Genomic DNA, 19415 nt, shown 5'->3' with positions numbered 1-19415 from the left:
GATTTAGCTTCTGGATAGAATATGTGCAGTTTTTTTAAAGAACTTGTATCAACATTTGTGTTAGCAGGTGGTAACAAACTAATTTTGTTTTCTGAGTGTCACAGAGCAGCAGTTGTGTTTCTGAAGTTCAGAGTTATTTTGATGGTAACAAGCGTTTCGTATGTGCCCTTGTATAAAGTCAGGACTTGCTTTGCTAAGAAGCTTCAAGTGTCTGTGGTAAGCTGTTAACAGCCTGCAAGAAAGGGCAGCAGGAGGTATGGGTAAATCTACCTAGCTTTATCTGGAGGTTGCAGTTACATCTGTTGTGGCTAATGGCCTTGACACAGGGATGTTGTCTGGGGGTCAGACTGTACCTTAATCGAGTTCAACCAGGGACAGCTGTAGAAAATGCGATGTGAGCGCTGTATTTCTGTGTCCCTAGTGCTGCTTAGGTCTGTGAATATGAAAGATAAATTCTTGGTTACTCCATGTGGCCCAGTCCCAAATGTTTACACAAAAAGTATTTTTATGAATACCTTGATCTCCTCTTTTCCTGAAGACTTGTCTTTTTGAAAACATTTACGTATGCGACCATAGTTATTTAAAGAAAAAGGTCAATAAATTAAAAATGGAGTGTTCCTACAGTGAGATTATTTACACATAACTGATATACCTTCCTTTCTGCTCTCAGATTTAGCAATGCATAATGATACTCACATTCAATATCTTCAACAAGAGAAGCAAGAGTATGAAATTTGAAAACAATTTTAGTAGTTGCTTTTCCTCCCTTTTATGTATTTACCCCTGCATGTTTGTATGTGTGTTGGTATTTTGGGGAGATGAGGAGGAGAAGGAAGCAAGGGTAAACACTGCAAAACTTCCACAAGCAATAAAAGCCAACCAAACAAACTTTTGGTGCATTGACCAGAATGGGAGGAATATGTTTAGGTGCCATGATCACTTCAATTGCGGGCTGATAGGAGATTTTAAACAGAAATTTTCAAACTGTTTCTCTCTTCTTCTCCTTTATCTCTATTCCAGATGAAAAGGAGAAATTTGAACCCACAGTCTTCAGGGATACGATTGTCCAAGGCCTCAATGAAGCTGGGAGTGACCTGGAGGCTATAGCCAAGTTTCTGGATGCAACTGGCTCACGGCTTGATTATCGCCGCTATGCTGACACACTCTTTGATATTTTGGTAGCTGGCAGCATGCTAGGTAAACTGCAGGGTACCTGATGCAGAATTTTGAGGATCAGCCTTGCTTCTTTTAGGATGCTGTCTTCCCTTACAAAGTGGAAACTATAAACTGTATTACAGTTTCACTTATCTAGATACTTTTTGGATCTCATATCATAGAATTGTTTATTGTTTGTATTGTAGTAATACCTAGGGACTTGATTGTGTGATGCATTCTGCAAGTACCACAAAAAATGGATACCACTCTGAGAAGCCTTCAGTCTAAGCTGAAACAGGATATAAATGCAACAGCAAAGAAAATGAGAGACGCTAACTAGGGGAAACAGGGGAATTTATTAGGATGAAAAGGTGTAATACAGCACTCCAGGTTATTAGGTGTTGCAAAGCTTGCTTTGTAGACGTTGCAACAAAGGCCAGCTTAGAGGAGAAGTGAAGGATAATGATGAGTGCTTCGTGCATGTTCATAGGGCATTTCTCCAAGGTATCACTGGCAGCATGGGTGAAAACACACCTTTTGCCTTCCTCTGTATTTTAAAGAAGTTGGCTCTTTTAACTGGTCACGCTGGTTTGATCGCTGCTTCTTGCTCTTTGGTATGTAAGAAGAGAAGATGTTTTTGTAAGACTTGAGGTAATGCAGGAAACAAAAGCCAGTGGAAATACCTAGGAAAAAAGCTCTCAACAAAATAACCTAGGAGAAAATTTTTGCAGCAGTGTTTTGAATGTTTACGTGGGCCTGGTAAGCATTAGAGGGGTTATGGAGATGTTCCAAGTCCTTTAAATTAGTAACAGAGTGCTAATAGTTTTCTCTTTGGAAAGGATTTACATTATTGTGGTGTTTAAAGTAGTAGTTAAAACACGTTCAAGGGTTGTGCTCCAACCCATACTTATTGGATCACGCTCAGTGCTCTCAAAAACAGCTAAGATTCCTTAGTGTGATCTGAATCTCTCAGTCTTGTGAGGTGTGTGTGATATAAGGTGCAGCATATCGGCCAGCTGTCCCTTCTGTCAGGTGCCACCACAGCCTTGCAAAGCTCTGTCTCTCTCTGTTCCCCCCTCTCCCCCGCTAGCTCTTAGCCTTGCCTTTTGCCTCAGTGATACTAACATAAGACTTATTAGACTTATTAAATCTTATAATTATAGAACGTTCTCTGAAGCGAGAAATTGTTTCTTGCCTTTTTTTTGCTTTCATTTAGCTCCTGGAGGCACACGCATAGATGACAATGACAAGACCAAGATGACCAACCACTGTGTATTTTTTGCAGATGAAGATCATGATGCCATCCGAAATTATGCTCAGGTCAGTAAAGGCATAGTTGATTACTGTTTTCCGTTTATGTATCAAAAGGGATTAAAGTGGAACATCTGCAGACTCTCTAGGCTGCAATAGGCTAGTTACAGGGCAATTGAAATCCAGTTAACCAGTAATCTACCCTAACCTATAAATTTTAGGTGAGAAAGTAGGATGTCTAAGATAATCTGATCACAGCTGACAATGCTTTTTTTTTGCATAAAGCAGTCTTACTTATTTCAGTCTCCTGTTGGTTCAGTATATTTTTAGACACCATGCTTATTATTTTTGGTGACCTTTTCTGTATACAGTCTGAAAGATTTGTATGAACATATTTTTAGAAACACATGAAGTATATGAATGACAAAAAATATACAGCTCACGCCTCCAACCTTTAGTTGTATAACTAGTTAGGAATCGGGCATGTATTCCAAGAGCTTTCATTTCTCCTACGTATGTGATATATAATTTCTTTTTGCAGGAATAAGGCTTGTACAAATAGGCCTATGTGAAATTAACACAAATGAATAATGTTTTAGGCTTCATTGCTTAAGAGAAGCTAATGTGGCATAACTCCTTGATGGAAGATAATAATTGCATGAGAAAATACACTAAGAATTCTGTTGAAAGTTCAAAGCCACCATGCAATTTTGGATACAAGTAGGATTGCATAAAAATGCAATACCATTGAAACTCCCATATGTCAAAATTCTATTTTTAATTGAGTAACATATTTATCTTTTTAAATAACTAGTTATTATTGGGACGCTGGAGACAGTAATTGAAAGTATAAAAGCCACTGTCCCTGCTAAGGTGTTGAGGGTGGTAAGTTGCTGAAAAGGTGCATGGTTGATTTAAAAGATGCTGGGATCAGAATCTGCATCAGTAACAAATGTTTGCTAAATAGCAGAAAGCTCCTTTAAAAACACATCTTTGATAATCTGAAGAAGTGAAATATACCTATTTCTGGAAAGGGAGTCAATATATCTTGTGTATCAGTTTTATCATCTCTTAAAAACAGGGTATTCTACTTCAGGAAAATCTCTGTTATTGGTAAAAGCATTGATTCTGTCGTCTTGAATGTTAGTATTTTAATGATTTGATAATAAAAATAGGCAGTCCCACTCCTCCAAGGAGAAATTTAACTTTAAAGTAAAAAGTTGCATGTTGGAAAATTGAAAGGAAGGCTTCAGGATTTGAAGCAGTGGCATTTTGAATGTATTCTCTGCATTTCGAACCAAAAGCCACCAAAATAAGTCAACATTTTGTAGTTAATGCCTGAAGAGATGTATCCTTTTGTAGACGTCGCTAGTTTTTTTCGTGCATAATGGGAAATAGAGCTCTTATAGTATTAAGAAAAAGTGGAGCTAGGCTACAATAGCGTTTGGAGCTTCCTTATCTTCTAGGTAATTTCTTACTCTGACTCCAAAGTGAACCAGTAGTGTGGCTATTTTTTGTGGTTTTAGTTGCGGAAACAATTCAAAGAGTGAAAAGTCTTAAAAAAAAAAAAAAGACTAAAGCTAATACTGATATTTTAGCAGATTATTTGCTTATGAAGTGTACTTCTGTCGTTTACAGGGACTTATAAAAAGATGCAAAATTTTGTTTGGAAATATGAACAAGATGCTAGCTTACATTTTCATCTTATACCTTACTTTACACCTTATTTTATTAGAATTCTGTGTCTCTCTGCCTCTCAGCATGGCTACAGCTTGATTTTTCACTTGTTCTGAGCCAAAATACTACATTTGGGATGTTTTGATGTATTTTACGTTCTCTGAAAAGTGAATTGAAACTTTCTAAACTTATTTCTCCCCACCACCACCATCCAGCCTAACAATAATGTCATTTGTCCCCCATATAAACCTTTTTACCTGTGACAGTGAGTCATATGTTTTGTGCCCTTTGTACAGTAGTGAGAGCAGTGATCTTTTAATTTCTTCTCTCTCCCTTCTTCCATCTGAATGCATCCCGCCTGCACCTGTGCTGCTTCTGCTTTCATAATCTGTGGTTGCACGATGGGAAACAAATGGTGAAAACTGGAGAACAAGTGTTTTGGAGAACACACTTGTTGTAAAAGCTTTGTCAGATGTTCTTCCTCTTTCCCTGGCAGTAGCGTGTTCTGTTGTAAGCATTCGTGTTAGTGGATTTGACAAAGATCGTGCCTCTATTGAAGATGCCCAGCAGTGCTACCTGACTGCCTCACTCCATCGGTTTACACCTGACAGCTTCCCCAGAGAGCTGCATTACCAGGGGAATGGTGCAGAGTTAACCTCCTTCTCCTCCTCCTCCTTTCCCCTGCTTTTGATCTATGGACAGGGTGAAAAGTAGAGTAAGACTAAAATTTTGAGAAATACGAAAAAGACGACTCTCAAACTGGAATAAATTCTCTGATTCAAACATTGCTCTAGGAAGCATGAATTGCAAAACTTGTATTTTTCCACTTGTGAACAAACTAATAGAGAAAGATATTTCATGGTCTGCCGTGAGACAGACAACGCAACAGATGACTGCAGAAATATCATTCTGCTGGCTGCTTATTTCCTAGAAACAGTGTCTAAAGGAAAACTGTGCAGTGGAATATTAGAGTGTAAGAATCCAGCAGTGCTTCCTACTTTTTCTGTCCTGCTGTGGAGATAATGAAAAGAAAAAAATGTCTTATCAAAGATATTCTTTATGGATTTAGTAGTGGCAGTCTTGTTTCCCTTTGCCTTTTTCTGTAAAGAAGGATGGCTGCAATTGTTACATTTTTTAAGTTAATCTGTGTTTATCTTTAGGTCTTCAATAAACTTATCAGGAGATACAAATATCTGGAGAAAGCATTTGAAGATGAAATCAAAAAGGTAATGTTAGTGGCAGTCTCCTCTTGAGCATTCATAATTTTTACCCTATATCTAATATAATTGTATATGTACAAATGCAGTGCTGTTATGTATTTTATTTAGCTCTACCGGAAAAGAGGGTGGAATCTACAGGTGGCAGCTTTTGTCTGCAAATTTAGCTCTGTGGGAATACTGCTGGCAGCACTTGATGTAAAGTAACTCTGAATTAATGCTTCCTTTGGTTGCTTTGACCAAACTCACCTTCTTATCCCAGGCTTTTTTGTGCAGAACTTCGATATGCTTTGGGGTATTGTTCTTAATGAGAGGTGGTGTTACTATCCTGCTAATAGAACAGCTCTCTGTGGTTTTTTTCCATAGCATAAATGCAGATCTGCTGTGCAGAATGTCACTTGATGTATGAGTATTAAAGTACTCCTGCATTGTGGAATGAATCCTAACCACAAGTTTTAGTATTCGAAGCCATAGATATGTGCAAGAGAAAGTCATCACCACTGGCAGAGTGCTCAGGATTTGCCTGTTAGACTGTCACAGATATTTGTGAATACTGTTTTGTTTTGTGATACTGAATTCTAAGGAGACGGGAGATACCTGGGTAGAAATTTTTGAAAAACAAAATACAGACTTATTTTGTCTATTTTGAGTTCCTAGTAACAGATGTAAATATATTTTTCTAATATCCTGAATAAGTAATAAACACTGTGCTGGGCTGTAAGTTAACAGGCATGCTGATAATGACAAAACCTGTCCTGTGACTAAAATACCACATTTGTTAAAAGTAAAAGTGTGTTTCCATATTATTTAAATATTAGAAAGATTGCTGCAAGTGTCAAGTGAGGGTAAGTCTGGAGCATGATGCCTCACCACCACCTCTTGGGGCTGAATAAATTTGGCTCTGATTTATACATTCTTGCTCATATAGGAAATTATTTTTGCGCTTGTGGCTAGCATGCCTATTAACTGATGCTGATTGCTCAATACATCATTCTAAAGACCTAAATTTACCTCTATCCCCACACAAATCTAATGTTCTTGTTGTTAATTACTATAATCATTGACATGAGAAGCGCTGACTCATAGCATTCAAGTTTCAAAGAGTGTTCAGCATATTAAGCAAATGCCATGTCAATTCAAGCCGCCTCCTCTCTCTTCCGTAACTTGCTCGGGTTTGAATCCTTTAAGTTTCTAAGAATTCACTTTGCACACTTAGTAACAAGATGAGACTATGGTTGATGTATAATAATTTGACTCTCTAGTTGAGGAACAAGTAGCTATGATCTGAAGATTAGCCATACGCTAGCTTGAGAGAAAGCAGTAATTTGAGGTACAGTGTGACTGGAGTCATGATACTCATTTAAAGCCATTGGAAGCATCCTAGCCATGGCAGCACAGGATCAGAGTGGGCTTGTTCACCTTGCAGACTGCAAATCTCAATTTTATGTACATGCTTTCGTGTCAGATTACATCATGTATAATAGATCGTGCGATTGGGTTTCCATAGTTGTCCTAGGCTGGGGAGTAACTTTTCCATCTGCCCTTCCATCACTGCCCTTAGCTTTGTGCTCTGGTGCGAATCTTGGTGTGGCTCCTGGGGACCTGGCCTTTCGGCGTGGGTGCTGGGTGCGCTCTTTTCCTGAGTTAATGCAATTTATCGAGAATTAGAAACTGGGAAGGTGGTTGTGAAGGTTTGGGCCTGTGTATCGCACCTGCGCTGTCATTGCCTTAAAAACCTTGAGGACTATTCGTAGATGCCTTTTGCTTACCTTCTCCCTCTCCCTGTTTGTCACCAAGTGACTGTAATCTCACTGATGAGGCTGCTGGGTTTTTAACTATTTAATGCTTTAATCACTGTGTGCAGTAACTCATATGAGAGTAGCTGCTCATAGAGGGTCAGAAGACAGATACGTTACTATTTCCAGAAGGTGTTTCTGCAAGATTTAGCAGTTCAAAGTCTACTGCAGTTAGTCAGTGGTTAGAAAAGCAAGAGAGCAACTCCTTGATGTTGTTTCATGGGTCACTGTCCCAGCAATGAAAGTGTTTTTTCTGGCAGATTCATTAGGCAGCTAGAACCCTTCGGGGAATATTAGCTCTTCTCACAGAAAAAAAGTCATGTTAAAAAAAACAAGGCAATACCAGCAATTTCACTCTAAAGAAGCAGATGGTGTCAGTGGGACTTCTCTTTTAAGAGAGATTCTATCAAATGGCAGTATTTGTACAAGTTTTTGCTTTATGACTTCTAGTTCATAATTTTGTCTCTAGGACATTATTATTATTTCCCAGCACCTTTCCCTTTTTTGTCTGCTTCTAGCTTTCAAATGTTTTATTTTTTAACTCTCTCCCCCCAAAATTGCCAGTTATTCTTTCTCCTAGTGACATAAGCAAACCACATCTTAGTTTTTAATCTAAATTATTTTATACAAGCAATTTCAACAGAAGACAAAGATGTTTAAGTGCATTACTCACCTACTGTTTTTTGATATAGGCAGGTTAAGTTCATATGAGCACTGCTCAGTGTACTGGCATAGACCTATGACAATATATTTTGCAATAATTTCAGTAAAATTCTTGGTTCCAAATTTGTGTTCATCTTCCTGACATATGTATTTCTGTTCAGGTCAGTGGATGAAGAATGCAATGTTAGCTGCCTATATAGTGTGTTTGTATGTTTAAGTAGCATTCTGTATAGGTTTTTTTATTATCAAAATTGGGATAAAGTACAGATAAGTATATTTTTGGTCTTAACAGTGGTAAATATTACTGAGTCATATGAGAACGTCTGGACTACTGGGAGATGTGATGAGGTCCTTTGTTCATGTTCCTCTTTTCCTAATCAAAGAATACTAAATCAAGTTGTGAATTCTGAAATAAGAGGAGACTACTATTCTGAGATCAAATAGGGAGTAAACAGAGATGCTTTAAGTCAGCTAAATGAAAGTCAAGCATCAGTCAGCAGGTATCTGTTGTTATGTTAGCTGCCTTCTCCATTAATGGCAGTTCAGTGCTGTCTACAGATGTGACAAACTGTCAGATGCTGAAGCAACAGACCACTTCAGATAATGAAGGTATAAAAAGACACCTCACTCCCTGTGTGGATAAAATTCCTTAATTTTCACTATTAAGGTTTCCAGATCGCAAGAGGAGAGAAGCAGCACTTGTTTTTCTTAAATGTTGCATGTGTGTCTTTACTTGCGTGTATCTTTTATGCCCAGAATTTGTGCCTAAAAGACTTTTTCTTTAAAGACAAACATAGCATGGAACAGCACATTAGGTCTGGTCTTGTGCTTATTAGGCATTCTGAACTCCCACTTAAATAGGTGGGAGTTCTTATAGCTATGATAAAAATACAAAATCGTGAGCCAGAACTGTGCATTTTATGCCTGGAATCAGTCTGTATCTGTAACAAAAGCAGTAATGCCAGTGCTTGGCTAGCAGCAGGGAAGCATCGGCGTGGAGAACTTTCCATGGGTGGTTTAGTACTATTCTGAAGTGACTTGGACGTTTCGTGACTTCCCTGCTGGGGTTTGTAATCACGATGGTAAAAGAAGAGCTCTTCAAGTAATCGGCAATAAAAACCTGAAACAACAGCTTTGAACTGAACATTTTGTTCTTTTTGATGGTTTTTAAGTGGGTTTATTAAAGGCTTTGATTCTTTCCATCACCCAGTCTCCCCCTAAATTAGGCTATGTTTCACAATTGCTTGAAGGTATAGGATAATATTCTTGAACAACACAAAATGACATGTATAAGTTTATTTGAACTGCTTTTCAAAAATATTATTAAAACAGAAATTATGCTAGTAGCACCAACAGTACTTTAAGTAGTGACAGATACGTAGAAGATGAGGTTCCTGCTCAAAACATACTGCAGTGGGGTACAGTTCAAGAACACCGTAATTCAGATTCATGCTAAGAGACTTGCAAGAAGAGCGTTTCAAAGGAAAGGGAAGAGGATGAGGCTGTGAACTTCATAGATACTCGATTTCAGACCTTGCAGAACATTTAAACAAATACAGATTTCTCAAAACTAGAGTTGACAAACATTTGGATGTTCTTCTCTTAGAATCCTTCTCCACCTTGGACTGCATAACTCTGGCTTTGCAGCTGGATTTACTGCCGTTGTTGCTTTCGTGACTCAAATCTGACATGGGGTATAACTGTTCGTGGTCTACTCATTACTGACAAAACCCAATGCAGGTTACAGCTCAGAAATATGTCAAAACCTGATCTGTCAACGTTAAAGTAGTCAGTGTGACCACTTTCTAATCAAAATCCTCATCTGTTGCTTCTATGGGAGCAGAAGGAGTAAGAGTTAAGTAGCCTATACAAAAATCTAAAGCCGTTTCCTCTCTGTTAACAGTCTCAGTACTTACAGTAAAAAGCAAAAGGTCTAATTCAGATTTTTTCTTGTGCAAATCTCATTTTGGTACAGTATTGTGGATAAAGCTTGCATAAAGAAAATTTGAAACCCTCCGGGCCTCCATTTTCCACTAGACTTATACTGAAATTCTGTTAAAATGTTTTCAGTCTTCCCATTAAATGTGGCCCTGGAGTTCCTTTACCTGCACCATTATATATACCAGTTAATTGCTGCATTTGAAAATACAGCACAGCACTTGTTTCTTATCCATATATTTAGAAGTAATAGTTCCATTCATCTGCATCCCAAATTTTCTTACTTTTTTTGGTGGTGAGTCACAGTTTGTTGAAATAAAATTGCACCTTGAGATTTTACAGTTTCATAATTTTTCTTTTAATTTAAAACTGCATGTTGCAATCATTTGGCTGAAGCCCACTAAAAAAACTAAATGATTTGTCTGTGGCTGAATCATTCAGGCCTGGTAAGCTATAATTTAAAGCTGATGCTATTATGTAAGTACTACCGTATGAATGAGGGTTTTTTTTTGTTTTGTTCACTGATACAGAGCAGAGCTATTCATAAAACACTGCATGAGTTTTAATAACTTACTTCATTAGTTACCTGGATTTTTAAAATATCACTGCATTCAGAAAGCTTTACAGTTAATGATAAGCTGCTTAGATGTCTTGGAGAAGAGCTCTCACTGTCCATGGTAACAAACAAGCGCAGGGACATGAGTGGTATTCTGTCCCTTTGTATGGGTAGGTTTTGGTAATTAAGAAATACCCTTAAATTGGAAACTGGGTGGGAATTTTCCATCAGCCTGAGCTGTTCTGCTTTGATTGCATCTGTTGCTCATTTGGAGAAGGAAAAAGGGTGTCATGACAGCAGAAGGTAGCTGAATAAAGTGCTGGTGGCTGAAGAAGGAAATGAGAATTCCTTTTTAACTCCAGAAATGGATGTCTGCAGTCTTTTTTTTTTTTTTTTTCTATTTCTTTTTTTTTTTTTTTTTTTTTTTTTGGTAATGATGGTAAATTTGTAAGCTAGCTTCTGATGGAGCCAGCAGCTTTTTGCAATGAATGAACCTGCACTTTGCTCTGTAGCCTCCTTTCTCCCATCACCCATATTGTGATTGCTAACAACATGTTAAGAAAATATTATTGTTAACGGTAATGCTATTGGCAAAATCTCATTTAGCCCAACTTTTTTTTCCTGTTGTAAGGGAAAAGAGGCATAATGTACTTCATCAGTATGCTTTCAAGTCATTCATTTTAACATATGAAATTAAGATATTTAAAAGACTTAATTGCCATTTTTAGACTTTAAGAGCTAAATATGTAGTTCAGATCTTCTAGCACTTAAGATGGTGAGATTTGTTGGTTTTTTTCTGAAGCTAATTGTTTCCTCCTGTAATTAGTAGTGGGAATGGCAAGGTCTTAAAGCAGCTTTTGTTCCTGTCTGTCCTTTGTCAGCTTTATCAAGAATGTCTGAACTTGAAATATATTTCTTATTTTAGCCAATAGAAAATCTGTTGTAATTGTGCTGTGTTCCCTTCCCCAACAGGAAAACAGGAAACTTTCTCATCCTTTTATTGTTCACATGAGTAATAGTTTTTGTAAGCTAGAAAAGGAACCGCAACTGTGTGGGGCTTAGTCTGAAGTCTGAAGATGTGAATGGGCAGGCTCCTGTCAGCCTGTTGAAATCAGCAAGCCCGTGATCCTGTAATTTCTGTGGGCCTCAAGCCTTTAACAAGCACTTTTATTTTTGCACATGTATAGGTATATTTGGAGAGGACAGGGTTTGTCTCCCTGAGTAAGGCCTTATTCCACATGCTTGTGTCCTTACGGAAAGTGAAATTATAAGCGATCAGTGAAATGGCACTGCCATGCTTCAGGACAGATTTTGATGTGATTGCTATTAATTATAGTGGGACTTCTCGAGAAATAAGAAATTAAACTGTCTGCTAATATTCATCTCTACCTGTTATCGTTGCCTGTGGCTCAAATATATCTTTTTTTTTTTTTTTTTTTTCTCTCGTCTGACCCACAGCTTCTGCTGTTTCTTAAAGCCTTTACTGAGACAGAACAGACAAAGCTGGCAATGCTTTCTGGCATCCTGTTAGCCAATGGGACTCTTCCTGCTACAATTTTAACCAGCCTCTTCACTGACAATATAGTCAAAGAAGGTAATTTTCTATATGATATTTTTTCTTACACTAGCTTTAATAGGAGATGTATTTTATTGCAACATATTTTATATGTTGGAAGCCTGTAACTGTACAACAGAAATTAGTATTTTAAAGCAGAAGCATATACAGACAGTAACAGCCAACATACTTTGTGAAATCTAATAAGAGGGCAGTCAAACACAGGAAAAAGGCAACAAAAAGCAAAAATAAGCTCCAAAGGATTTATGTTTTTTGGAAGTTATACATGTGTGTGCAAAACTGTAGAATATATGTATTATTGTGATACTACAGAAGTGTGAAGTATAGTATCTATTCCTGCGATATGCCTACTAGCATTTTTTCAAGTGTTGCCAGTATCTTGTGCAGGTGAGTGTGAAGCGGGACAGAGAACACATGCAGGCCAACAGGACATTGCAGAAGAAAAAAAGATATTCAAACTCTCATTTTGCCTTAATACCAGTAGTGATCAGTGTTTGATACACTTTCCCATGGACTTGTCTTTACCATACGATGAGTAACTGTTCTTTCAGTCTTAGGGTGTAATGCCTTTTTGAGATGAGTTTTTTTTTTTTTTTTTTTTTGAGGGTTTTTATGTAGTTAGTTATTTATAGCCATCTACCTTGGCATCCTGATTTTCCAAATGCTTGCTCAACAGTATCTTTCTCTGCCAGTTACCGACTACCTGGAATAATTGCAAATGCACTGTCAGTGTTGAACAGTTTTCATGAAATCTTTTTGGTTTTGTTAGAGCTATATATCAGCTAAAATGTATTCTAACTTTCATTTAAAAAAAAAAAAAAAAGTGTTCTAACTTCATGTTCTCATTTGCTGCATGCTAACCATTACATTTGTTTTCTAAATGCTGCAGAAAGAAAAGCCACAGCTGCAGCTTTGCTCTGTCATCACCCACAGCTTACAGAATCAGAATTAAACTAGGAGAAAATTCAAACAAAACCACTAATCTGTATCTTAGGGTGATGGCCTGCAATGTTTTTGAATCAAAGTCTGTTCCTAGTTATGGGAAGACAAGAGGCATCTGAAAACTCAAATTTTTAAAATTCAAGTAATTTGTTGTATTTTAAATTTAACATTTTAAGAACACAATTGTTATGTACAAACCCTATAACAAATTCCATTTGCATTACAAATTTATGCTTGTAGGAGCCCTAAACTTTTGTCAGGAGCTTACATATACTTTTGGTTCTTGGTTTATATATACTAAAAATGTACCTGTGTCAGCATTTGAGGAAAAGATTGTTCAATCGGTGTTCTGGAATAGATCTGTTATGGAAGAATAATTAAAGATGTGAAGATAAACGAAAAACAGGAAAAAGATCAAGGCTTAAAACAGGTAGATCATATAAAAATAGACTTGATACTTTCTTTGATTTACAAAAAACAATGCTGCAGGCAAGCAAGGTTAAAATACACGAGGAAAAAATTATCTGAGGGAGTTGTTGATCAGCGTGACAATTGTAACATTGGCAAAGAATTGGCTGAAAGGGAGAGAGGATAGATTGTGCTGATAGGAGACCTATCAAGTTTGAGGACAAATACCTAATTCATTTTAGGATTACCCTTTTTCAGTGTTGTTATTACTTTTACTGTGATGTACAGATGGGAAAAAATGTCTTTTGGGGATGGCTGACATATTTCTAGCAGAGACAGAGAAAAGTCTAGACAGTGGTGAAACCTTATCAGGGTTAAGCGTACCCTTATTGTCACCCATGCTGAAAAACAAGTGCAAATGCAAAGAGCAGCTAACGGGGTTAATCAATAAAATGAATGGCTGAAGTTGCTTTCTGCAAATAGGGGGAAAAACAGAAGAGCTATTTAAAGGAAAAGACAGTGGCAGCACATGAATAGAATACAGGAACTGGCCAATGATAGATTTGGACAGTAAATTAGAAGTAAGTTTGAAAACATATGTGGGTGGTGAAGTCCTAGAACAACCTCCCTCTGATATTTGTATTGGCATAAGACTTGTGTTGTTTTAAGCTAAAACTTGAAAAAGGGTTTAGGACATGGGTATTGGGGACAGTGCTTGGTGACAGAGACCAGAGAGTTCCATTCAATGTTGGTATTGAACTCATAAACACATCAGATACGTTGAACTGTGTTTGCAGGTTCAGAAATTACGGGCAGATGTTACACCTAGGTCCCCTGTTGGTTGACCAGGCTTTGTCAGTCTTGACTAGTCAGCCCATAGACCTTATGATCGCTGCATCATGCTGGTTTTACTTGGAACCTGCTATATAACATGTAAAACAAGCCCAAAGTAGTATTTATAGGCCTCTCTTGGCATGGCATTGTGCATCCGTGGCTCCATATAGTACTTCTCCAAGGATCATGCCTTACAACTAAGCTCTTGAAATAAGGTTGCCAAAACTGTCATAACAGTCAAGATCTGTAATGAATGTTAATGAAGTTTATACTGCTCTGGGAATAATCTCTTCTGTTCTTGTTTGATGACTCATTTAGTCAATGTATCCTAGAAATAAAAAGAATGGATAACTACCTAGAAAGTGGCTAAGAATGACGAAGCTACTTTCTACCAGTAGGTCCGATCTAGCTCGCAGAGCTTCAGGACTGGAGGTGAAACAGAAAGTTATAACGCCCGGCTGTAGCATAGTAATACCATTATCATTATCACCACCCTCAATAGCACGGTAAATGTTGATATGAGTGTAGTACAGAGAAGCATAACTGGCCTACAGAGGACCTTCCTCAAGGATGAGCTAGGTTTCCATCTCTGAGACCTTTCGGTTTCCTTCAGCTCCCTGCACTTGCCACTCGCAGCCGAGAAGCTGGAGCAGGGCCATGGTGGTGCTGCTCTAGGAACTAGGAGGTGTGGGGCTAATGGTTTCTTAGTTCCCCTAGGAAAGCTACAGCTAGCGGAGGTAGAGTTAATTTGATTTAATGCACAAAATACTAAGTTGTGCCTTGAGGAAGGAATTTTTCCACTTAAAATAGTATTTGCACCTGGTCCTACCAGCTACTAAATGCCTCCTAGGAGGACAGGGTACAATCGGTTACCTTGAAGTTGCAAAGTTATTTAACCCTATTCCAGTACTTGCTAAAAAGCCTTTTTTTTCAGTTCTTATTCCTGACTATGCTTTATTATTTTGTGCCTTCATTTCCTAACTGATTTAACGCATAATGTTTTCCTTTTGCATTGGACTTGGTCTGTAAACTGGGGAGGTGGGAAAAAAAATTGCAAAGAAAATCTTTGAACAATTGAATGGAGATGGGTGATACAGAATGAAAAGATTTTCAATCAATCTAGCATACTTCAGGAAATTAATACTGCATTAAAGAAAAATTGATCATTTCAGCTCTACGTGTTTGGTCCCGTTGTCATAAATGTATTTTCATTCCATATTCTTGTAACCATCTTGTAACCCTATAATTCTCATAGCCATCTCTAATTCCTGTTGAAAATAGCTGAAGCATGTTTTGTGTTTTTTCTCAAACAGGGATTGCAGCCTCTTTTGCTGTAAAGCTTTTTAAAGCATGGATGGCAGAGAAAGATGCCAATTCTGTTACCTCTGCTTTAAGAAAAGCTAACCTTGATAAAAGATTGCTAGTAAGTACAATATATTTTCAATAATCCTTATCTCTCCTTGGGAAAGAGAAGGAAATAAAATGCAGATGGTAGTTTGCTGTAAGCATGTTAACTCCCCCTCAGACTCTCTTAGCATTTTTTAAATGTTTTGAATCACAGCAATATTGTTATGGCTGTAGCACTGATACAGGTTCAGGAATATTAAATATCACGTTTTTACATTCTGTCTCTCTTTTTCCTGTCGTTAAATGCCTTCTGAAAGACTGTATATATGGGGCTTAGGAATTAATTAAATGTTTTTTTTCTCTAACCACTGCTGACAAAACACACATCACCAGCAACTGTGCATGAGGACTTTTATTTTTTTGAAATATGTTTTACTTTTGTAAATAATAAATAAAGTATAAAGGGTTATGATTAAAATATAAGTTTCCAAAGCAAGTGTTTAAATAGTGTAGTGAAAGCGCAGTAAGCTCATTTTCTGCAGCAATAGCCATCTGGGTAGCATAAACGGTCCTGCAGTAATGACAGCAGACCTAGTAGGAGCAATGCAGGAAGGCTTTCAGCCTTTGGACTCAAAACCTGTGTTCTGGCTTTGTAGCAATGGCCTGAGGTATTTAGAGTATATATGGATATGCAGCAATGTTATGTGCCTTTCTCTCCCAGTGTCTTTCTGAAGATCAATAGTTTGTTTTTTTTTTAAATCCTCAAAAGGATTGCTGCTGCGATAATCCAATCAAATCTGCTGCATCCTGTGTAGCACTCCCTGGAGAATTTCAGCAGTATTTCCTTCTTCTACCTCAATAATTTATGATTAGGCAAGAAACTTTCAAAAGTGAAGCAACCTCCCACGCCCCTTCATCTCTTCAATTTGTATTTCATTTGAAGAGTCCAAGTCATAAATAGTTTGCCATAAAGCTGGGAAATGGGCTAATTACAGTTTTTATTGCGGGGGGGGGGACGGACGGACGGACGGACAGACGACGATGACACCAAACTGCATCTCACTTCTGTTTCAAACTTGACTGACTTAAGTTTTCAGCTGTTGGCTCTCATTATGCTGCTATATTAAAGAACTGTAAAGTATTAGATGATGTTGCCTAGCATAGATGCCTTCATGATAGTTTCTTCTTAATCTCATTTTCAGTAAGTAATCAGATTGAGTGTGTCTAGCTTCTTTGTAAAAAAAGTGCTATCCATCCCACAAGTCATTGTTAGACTGCAAGAACTGGAGGGTAAGCAAATGCCGTTGAATTTTGCCAAGATGGGGCATTTGCTGTAGCAATTTTTAACAATAATTTTAACTTTTCTAAGTAGCTGGACTTTCATAAATCATAGATTGACAGTGTCTTTGAATTAGAAATGCCTACAGAAGTCAACGGTAACATTACAAAGTGGATTTTGTGATTTTTGTTAAATGATGGATTAGTGGTAATCATTGCTCAGCAGAGTAGCGACATCAGGCCAGGGTGCCTGGGCCATGTATGTATTGCTAAGTGTATTTTTCTTAAGAGGTGAATGTGTGGACGCACTGGGAGGGCATGGTAAATGCGCTTTGCATATAATGGCTTTGCTGTCTATTCCTTTGTACTTGCCCTACAAAACTCTTGGAATCTGGAAAAGGTATAATTTCTCTGAGTTTCTCTCGAAACAGTGACATCTTGGGGGATGGACTAGGTGACCTTTTAAAGGTCCCTTCCATCCCAAAGCATTCTATGATGATCTTAAGCTCGTAGTTATTCGTAAGTACATGCACTTCATGTGAGAGGGTGTTAGGTTTTTTACATAACTGACCATCCACTATAATGAAACACAACATTATGAATAAAGTGTTGACTTTTCCAGTGTTAATACAAGCATTGACTTTTTTTAAGTGCAGTACCAGGTGATTCCCACTGTTCATTCTTAAAAAATGTTCATTCCATTCTGTCAAGAGTCATAGTTGGTTATTTATTTAACGGAGAACATTCCTGTCTTTTTAGGAACTATTTCCAGCCAACAGGCAGAATGTGGACCATTTTGCCAAGTATTTTACTGAAGCAGGTCTAAAAGAGCTCTCAGATTTCCTTAGAGTTCAGCAGTCACTGGGGACTCGTAAAGAACTTCAAAAAGAGCTACAAGAACGTCTCTCTCAGGAATGCCCAATTAAAGAGGTAAAGAGTGATTTTTTTGCAACTTCTGTTGATAAAATAATAGCCAGACTTAAGTCAACAGTAGGTACAGAGGAACGGATATGAGCACCTCTTAGATTTCCTCTGCTTTTCTTTAAATTATTTTAATTTATTCATCAGTTCACTCTGTGCTTAAGACTAAAGCAACAAAACATCCTCTGGATTTGCAAGTGTAGCTGACTGTGGCGTTTGGTTTTTGTTTGTTCAGTTATACTTGATGAAAATGTATTTCGTTTAACTGCATTAACTGTTAGGTTGGAGGGGAGGGACAAAACTTGTAGCCAAGTAATAGTAATGTTGCTAAATAAAAACATGCAAAATGCTTCCTTTTTATTATTCTTGTTCTAATTTTGTTTCTTATTACTTCTGTACTGTGGTGTTATTTGTAAATGACTGCAAGTATTTGGTAAGTCAGCATCGATTCTGGTTGATTGGAAATGTTGCTTAAGGCAGCAGTTTATTTCCTGCTCCAGGTAGTGCTTTATGTAAAAGAGGAAATGAAGAGAAATGAGCTGCCAGAGCCAGCAGTGATCGGTCTCCTGTGGACCTGTGTCATGAATGCTGTGGAATGGAACAAGAAAGAAGAGCTGGTTGCAGAGCAAGCCCTCAAACATCTAAAGGTGCGTGCATGGGTAAAGAGGGGAAGGGCTGCTGTGAGTTAACAGAATACATTCTACAGCTGTCAAGTTTTTACCTGTTTAAATTCAGAAGATTTAGAGTTTCGAGGGCTGACACTGAGCACACCAAGCATTGTGTATAGTCCCTTCTCCTTTAGTTAAATGAATGCAAAATTGAGGTAGTTCAGATTATTGAATGCCCTGAGGCATACAGTGCAGAGAACCAGGGCAAATGGAGGTGGCCACAGCCTGAGTGCCTCTGTATTGTGCTTTCTCAGTGCACCGATCCTGGGAGGCTTCTTGCCTTGGGGCAATGCTAAGCAAATGCTGAGACTCAGCTCTGCTCAGACCTGACTAGTAAGCCTGTAGGAACTTCCTTCCCAATGTCTTTGCCAGAAGCAAAGAAGTTTTGGGAGCGTGGTAAGGCGGCACCTGTGCTGGCTTTGCACAGAGCTGGTTAGATCCAGGCAGGACTGCTGAGCTCGGAATTTGTGAAATGCTTGTTGCTGATGTTGATTGCGGGAGCTGGATACTCAGTGACTTGTCAACTAATAAGCCAGGAGCTGGCTTGAGAGCATGTGCACTGTGTAGCATGGTTACGTTCTCATCCAGGTACTATTCTTGTGGATGAGAGAACTGAATGCATAGAAAGATGGGCTGTAGTTTGCTAACTGACAGATTGCAGTATCACAGTTCCATGTTGGTACAAAAACTCTTATGACCTTGGAGTGGAAAAAAACCCCAAAACCTAAAAACAATGCAGAGGCATCGGAGTCATTGCTGTGGTTGGTATTCCTCATCTAAGTCTGAAGGAAATTGTGCGGTGCAAGACACTTGAACTGAGAACAGAGGCAGAGAGGCTTTTCAGCAGAATTAGTCCTTTTAAGCTGGTAAACCATGAGCAAGAGAATACTCCCTCATAGCCAGGGCTGCAGAGATTTGCCCTAGGACAGAAGCAATCTGTACTTTATTCTTTATGGTAAAATGCATCTTAAGCTTCATCTGAATTCCTTTCTTCTTCATATTGGATGCCTCTCCATACTTGGAGTTCCCACGTTGGTTTAGCTCCTACTACTGCTGTCCTTTCATCTGAATTTGGTTTCCCAATCAGTCATCCTAGAAATGTAGTCGCTTGGGATCTTGTGTAGTCTTTGATGGTAAGATTGAATGCCTTGAAGTCCTCTCAAGTGACCCAAATAGCAGTAGAAAGAT

General features: G+C 38.1%; 1 protein-coding gene across 4 annotated transcripts in view; it reads left to right on the top strand.

Annotated features, from left to right (window-relative positions):
* Nucleotides 1–19415, top strand: part of BZW2 (basic leucine zipper and W2 domains 2) — a 61278-nt gene that overhangs the window by 29622 nt on the left and 12241 nt on the right. For 3 of the 4 annotated variants that reach the window (XM_082326984.1, XM_082326985.1, XM_082326986.1), the window contains 7 exons: nt 1021–1197; nt 2372–2475; nt 5244–5309; nt 11712–11847; nt 15327–15436; nt 17398–17568; nt 18060–18206. In XM_082326984.1, the coding sequence (XP_082183110.1) occupies nt 1021–1197; nt 2372–2475; nt 5244–5309; nt 11712–11847; nt 15327–15436; nt 17398–17568; nt 18060–18206 (911 nt within the window). The remainder of the gene's footprint in view (nt 1–1020; nt 1198–2371; nt 2476–5243; nt 5310–11711; nt 11848–15326; nt 15437–17397; nt 17569–18059; nt 18207–19415) is intronic. The other variant, XM_082326987.1, reaches the window with a different exon arrangement.

The sequence above is a fragment of the Platalea leucorodia genome (assembly GCF_965183815.1).
Source record: "Platalea leucorodia genome assembly, chromosome: 1".
Lineage (NCBI taxonomy): Eukaryota > Metazoa > Chordata > Aves > Pelecaniformes > Threskiornithidae > Platalea > Platalea leucorodia.
Note: the sequence above shows the minus strand (reverse complement) of the source record. Positions and strands in the feature narration are given on the sequence as shown.